The sequence below is a fragment of the Astyanax mexicanus genome, chromosome 11 (assembly GCF_023375975.1).
Source record: "Astyanax mexicanus isolate ESR-SI-001 chromosome 11, AstMex3_surface, whole genome shotgun sequence".
Taxonomy (NCBI): Eukaryota; Metazoa; Chordata; class Actinopteri; order Characiformes; family Acestrorhamphidae; genus Astyanax; species Astyanax mexicanus.
Genome location: NC_064418.1, coordinates 44313084 through 44319919, shown reverse-complemented (window position 1 = coordinate 44319919; position 6836 = coordinate 44313084). Strand labels below are relative to the sequence as shown.

At 39.0% G+C, this 6836-nt stretch overlaps 1 protein-coding gene across 1 annotated transcript; it reads right to left on the bottom strand.

The window, feature by feature from the left end:
• Positions 1–662: 662 nt before the first annotated feature.
• Positions 663–3111, bottom strand: LOC111194855 (testis-specific serine/threonine-protein kinase 6-like). The gene is made up of 2 exons (XM_022679997.2): positions 2980–3111; positions 663–1542 (listed from the first exon to the last, which is right to left on the bottom strand). The coding sequence occupies exon 2, from the start codon at positions 1534–1536 to the stop codon at positions 700–702; it is 837 nt and encodes a 278-aa protein (XP_022535718.2). The 5' UTR covers positions 1537–1542; positions 2980–3111; the 3' UTR covers positions 663–699.
• Between the last annotated feature and the right edge of the window lie 3725 nt (positions 3112–6836).

Here is a 6836-nt window from a genome sequence, read left to right as displayed (position 1 = left end):
CCTCAGCGGTGTTCTCCTCTCCACACTGTTTCTCCACTGGAGAGCTTCCGGCTTCAACCACAGAGCTATCTGAAGCTTCATCCATTTCACTGTGGAATAAAATACAAGACAAAAGTAGCAATAAACAAACCAACAGCTGACAGATCTGGACTGTGAAAAAAACATCTCAGTGTCTTCTGAAATGACACCTTCTATAATTAACATCACTGGCTAGCTCCCTTAATCTCAGACATATTATCAAAATTATTTTATCAACCTATAATCAATGCATGATTAATCAATCAATCAGTTAAAACGTTTATTTACACATACTAGTGCATCTCGAAAACTTAAGAAGCCACGTCTTCTTAAGAAGCTACTTAAGAAGTGAACTTTTATGGAGAAGCAGATTTCATTTTTCAGCAGGACTTAGCACACTGCCCACACTGCAAAATGTACCAATTGGTCTTATATACCATTCTCATTTTCTAAGACTATTTTTTCATTGGCTTTCATAAGCCATAATCATAAACAATCAAATAAATCAATGCTTAAAATAGATCACTCTGTCTGTAATACATCTACACAATATATGAGCTTCACATTTTGAACTGAATTACTAAAATAAACCAGCTTTTCCATGATATTCAGATTTTTTGAGATGCACTACTAGTATTTAAAGCTGTTACTCGATACTGAAATTCCAGTACAGCGGTGTACTTACTCCTCTTCCCTCGACTGCAGCCAAGGGTGCCGCGCCACTTGTTTGACTGAAGGCCGCATAAATGGATTGACTCGCAGCATATATGAAATAAAGTCCCGACAAGGGCCGCTCACTTTGACGCCAGCTGGGAACTTCAGAGGTTCACGCTGAACGTCTGTGAGGGAACAGTGTTCCTGCTCGTTGAAGGGAGTGGTTCCAGTGACCATGGCATAGAAAATGACGCCCAGGCTCCACACGTCTGCCTTTTTAGGGTCGTAGGGCCTGTTTATGTTCACCTCGGGTGCGGCGTAACGGCGAGTGCCGCAGTACGACCGACTGAGGAAAGGGAAGCCTCTTGAAAAGCGCCCCAAACCAAAGTCGGTCAGCTTCACCTGTCCGTCAGCCGTCAGCAGAACATTCAGTAATTTAAGGTCACGGTGGACGATGTTCTGCTGGTGCAAATACTGCATCGCGCTGAGGAGCTGCATGAACCAAATTTTGGCCTGGTTGATGGGGACTCCAGGATAGAGCTCCAGGATCTTTGAACGGAGATCCATCTCAGCAGCCTCCATCACGATGAAGACCAGGCCGTCTCGCATCTCGAAACATTCGAGGACCTCAATAATGTGGGGGTGCCTAGCTCGTTTTAAGATGGCGAGTTCCCGGGGAAGCAATTTGGTATTGAAATCTGACGATTCATTCCTACGGTCCATGATCTTAATGGCCACCTGTTGGGAGTGCCTCTCTGAAGTGGCCAGTTTAACCATGCCATAGCCTCCTTCTCCAAGGTCTCTCACCACACTGTAGCCAAAGCTTTTGAGAACCTCTTCAATGTACAATGGATTTCTATACATTTTTTCCTGTTGGTAGAGGAGAAGAAAGTTGATTAATGGAAAGAAGATTAACAGGGTTATGAAATAAAGTCCCGACAAGGGCCGCTCACTTTGATACCATGTGGGAACTTCAAAGGTTTATGCTGAGTCTAGAGCCCTGTACGTATTGAATATTTAACTATTTTTTAAATATTTAATAGAAATTTAAATATTTCATTTGAAATAAAACTATTGTGTGTTTGTATACATATATATATATATATATATATATATATATATATATATATATATATATATATATATATATATATGTGTATATATACATATATATATATGTATATATATACATATATATATATATATATACACATATATATATATATATATATATATATATATATATATGTGTATATATATACATATATATATATGTATATATACACATATATATATATATATATATATATATATATATACACACATATATATATATATATATATTTATACATATATATGTATATATATACATAAAAAAAAAATAAAAAAGACCAATCAAAAAGGATAATTGTCTTGCATTTTACCAAATTAAAAAACCTCTGGAATATAAATCAAGAGGAAGATGGATGATCACAAGCCATCAAACCAAGATGAACTGCTTGAACTGCTTGAATTTTTACACCAGGAGTAAAGCAGCATAAAGTTATCCAAAAGCAGTGTGTAAGACTGGTGGAGGAGAACATGATGCCAAGATGCATGAAAAAAAAACTGTGATTAAAAAAACAGGGTTATTCCACCAAATATTGATTTTTTTGAACTCTTACAACTCTTAAAAACTCTTAAAAATTAAATGCTCCAAATGACAATATTTTAATTTGAAATTTGGGAGAAATGTTGTAGCAAAATCAGAAAAAAAATAAGTTGTGACGAGGGCTCGGGACAATACACTCTAAAAAACAGAGGTACGATATGAGTACTTTTTTTGTACTCAAAGGTACACTCTTCATAATTGTACCCTCAAAGGTACAATATTGGTCTTTACAGGGTCAGATTTGTTCCCTCTGAAGTACAAAGTCATTTCTAACAGTACAAATTTGTACCATTTAACCTGCAGCCAAAAGGTACATTCAGTATTCTGTATCACTGTACTAATAAACAATATATATTTTAACTGCACTTTTTTATTCGAAAGCCAGACAATTTTGGATCATCAAGTTTTTGAGCCATATTTATTTGATGATAATGTTTATAATTTTTTTAATCTTTACTGGCACAAAAACCATGGGTACAAAAAAGGACTTTCACTGAAAGGTACTTTTTTGTACCTCAATATAAGGTACAGCCCCAGCGATGAGCTTTGTACTCTTTTAAGTACAAATCTGTACTTACTTTTCTTAGTGTGTAGAGAGTTTGGGTTTAAAGGCTTGTAAATAGTGTTGTGATCATTCATGAATAAATAGTACTTACCTTGACCTGTATTGAGTACAACCTGTTCTAATGGATGTGGTTCTAAACAAGGTCGAAATATACGTTAAATACACACGCCAAATACACACGTCAAATACACACGTCAAATACACCTGTAAGCAAGCGTCTCACAAGCTGCTAAAATCACACTGAGACGCCTGAGAGAGAACCTGCCCTTATACAGACCCTGTGATGTCATCAGCATGACCTCAGAATTCCGGAGCAGAATTCTGCCCAATCAGTACTTTGACTGACTGTATATGACTATGGCTGTGACCGAAATGGCTCCCTACTCCCTCATTAGTGTTGCGCTATGTAGGGAGATACTAATAAGTTCACTGATTAGTGGTAAAACGGGAGTGAATTCGGACACTAACTCATCATTATCATGCGCCAGCACCGGTCGCATAAACACACACAGGTGAGAGAGGGGCTGAACCGTGTTTAAAACTTCATAAACACACGAGCTGAGCTCTGAATTAAAGATAGTGAAGCTCTGAGCTGATCATTAAGTTATTTATCTGTTTGTTATTTTTACGCTGTTTAGAAGATGATCCTCACATTACTGAACTACATGAAGAAAACCTTAAAAATAGCAGCGTACACCGGCTCGCACTGTTGCCAGATTGGGTGGTTTCATGCCAAATGTCGAATTGTGTCTGAAATTGTTTGGAGGAAACGCTGTGATTTGACAGGTGAACAAAACTACCAAGTGTAAAGAGTTGGGAAATTTAACTCATCGGTATTGCAGTTAGATATCTAACCCAAAAAGAGCTTTTATTCAAAAAGTAAGGTAAAAAAAAATAAATAAATAAGAATGACTTATGATGACGTGAAAAGCAAGTATCTTAAATACTGCATGATTAAATTAATTTATTGTTAAGATATAAAAAAGATATAAAGATAAGATATAAAAAAAAACTGAAACTCAGCCAGGTCACTTATGATCCATGCTGTGCATCGAAGGGTTAAACATAGAAGTTTGAAAAATGCCCTGTCACTTAAAAGATGCTGTGGCTCAGTGGATTTAACCAGGGATCTATATTTTGGACAGTTGGAGAGAAAAAGTGTGGCATATCTTTATCGTTAAGCTTAAAAATTGAGGTGTGAATGCTCAAAAAACACTTACAGCAACTGGACAGGGTTCTTGCACCATTTTAAAAGTGAAATTTAATGCTTTTTAAGACCTCAATAAATATAATTTAAGAATTTAAGAACCACAGTTGTAAAATGCAGATTAAAATGATTTACTAATTAACTTGGTCAAGACTTATTTTGACCCTCCAGTTATCTATAGCTCACTGCTAATGTTAGTATGTTAGCATATTGGCTAGCTCGCAGCTAACGTTAGTTCTCTCTATGGTAACAGAGCTAACTCGCTGCTAATGTTAGTATGTTAGCATATTGGCTAGCTCGCAGCTAACGTCAGTTCTCTCCATGGTAACAGAGCTAACTCGCTGCTAATGTTAGTATGTTAGCATATTGGCTAGCTCGCAGATAACGTTAGTTCTCTCCATGGTAACAGAGCTAACTCGCTGCTAATGTTAGTATGTTAGCATATTGGCTAGCTCGCAGCTAACGTTAGTTCTCTCCCTGGTAACATAGCTAACTCGCTACTAATGTTAGTATGTTAGCATATTGGCTAGCTCGCAGCTAACGTTAGTTCTCTCCATGGTAACGTAGCTAACTCGCTGCTAATGTTCTCCTCCTAAAGCTTCTGACGTAGAATCACGAAATTTTGCAGTATTGTAGGCCCAATACCCGAATAGGTTGCTTGTGCTTTTTTAAGCGCCTTTTTTTCATAGGAAATGAATGGGGGACAAATTTGAACGTCTACATAGGCCACAATTTTTGAGATATGAAGATCAAATTCGGAGAGCTCATAGATCTTATCGAGATCTTTAAATTAAGTGATTGGACGTACGGTTCTCGTACAATTGTCGTTCGAAGTTTACCCATAGGAATGAACCCTCCAATCACACACCAGCAGCTCTGCGCACGGAACCCTTTCTCTCCCCTGCTCCTCCAGTACTGTGAGTGTATGGAGGAACTGCTGTATGGAGCAGCTATCAGTCAAAAGTTTGGACACCCCGGCACCCCAGCCAGGGCTTAGCAACCACCTAGAAACTGTCTAGCAACCACCTGGAAAATGTTATCAACTGCCTAGCAACCACTTTAGAAATCATAGCAACTACCTAGCAACCACTTAACAACATCTTAGCAACCACCAGGAAAACGTTAGCAACTGCCTAGCAACCACTTAGCAACCACTTTAGAAATGATAGCAACTGCCTAGCAGCCACTTAGCAATACCTTATTAACCACCAGGAAAATGTTAGCATCTGCCTAGCAACCACTTAGCAATACCTTATTAACCACCAGGAAAACGTTAGCAACTGCCTAGAAACCACTTAACAACCATATGGAATACATTAGCAACTGCCTAGCAACCACGTTAGAAATCATAGCAACTGCCTAGCAACCACTTAACAACATCTTAGCAACCACCAGGAAAATGTTAGCAACTGCCTAGCAACCACTTAGCAGCCATATGGAATACGTTAGCAACTGCCTAGCAACAACTTAGCAACCACCTGGAAAGTGTTAGCAACTGCCTAGCAACCACTTAGCAACCACTTTAGAAATCTTAGCAACTGCCTAGCAACCACTTAACAACATCTTAGCAACCACCTGGAAAACGTTAGCCACTGCCTAGCAACCACTTAGCAACCACTTTATCAACCACCTGGAAAATGTTAGCAACTGCCTAGCAACCACTTAGCAACCACTTTAGAAATGATAGCAACTGCCAAGCAACCAGTTAGCAACCACCTGGAAAACGTTAGTAACTGCCTAGCAACCACTTAGCAACCATATGGAATATGTTAGCAACTGCTTAGCAGCCAATTAGCATCACCTTAACAACCGCCTGGAAAATGTTAGCAACTGCCTAGCAACCACTTAGCAACCACTTTAGAAATCATAGCAACTACCTAGCAACCACTTAACAACATCTTAGCAACCACCTGGAAAACATTAGCAACTGCCTAGAAACCACTAAGCAACCACTTTAGAAATGATAGCAACTGCCTAGCAACCACTTAGCAACAACTTAGCAACCGCCAGGAAAATGTTAGCAACTGCCTAGCAACCACTTAGCAACTATATGGAATATGTTAGCAACTGCCTACCAACCACTTAGCAACCACTTTAGAAATGATAGCAACTGCCTAGCAACCAGTTAGCAACCACTTTAGAAATCATAGCAACTACCTAGCAACCACTTAACAACATCTTAGCAACCACCAGGAAAACGTTAGCAACTGCCTAGCAACCACTTAGCAACCACTTTAGAAATGATAGCAACTGCCTAGCAGCCACTTAGCAATACCTTATTAACCACCAGGGAAATGTTAGCATCTGCCTAGCAACCACTTAGCAATACCTTATTAATCACCAGGAAAACGTTAGCAACTGCCTAGCAACCACTTAGCAACCATATGGAATACATTAGCAACTGCCTAGCAACCACTTTAGAAATCATAGCAACTGCCTAGCAACCACTTAGCAACACCTTAGCAACCGCCAGGAAAACATTAGCAACTGCCTAGCAACCACTTGGCAACTATATGGAATATGTTAGCAACTGCCTAGCAACCACTAAGCAAGCACTTTAGAAATGATAGCAACTGCCTAGCAACCAGTTGGCAACACCTTAGCAACCGCCAGGAAAACGTTAGCAACTGCCTAGGAACCACTTAGCAACCAGTTGGCAACACCTTAGCAACCGCCAGGAAAACGTTAGCAACTGCCTAGGAACCACTTAGCAACCATATGGAATATGATAGCAACTGCCT

Bases quoted from the DNA above. Each gene is read 5' to 3' on its own strand.
- LOC111194855 (XM_022679997.2), bottom strand. From the start codon at position 1,536: ATGTATAGAAATCCATTGTACATTGAAGAGGTTCTCAAAAGCTTTGGC.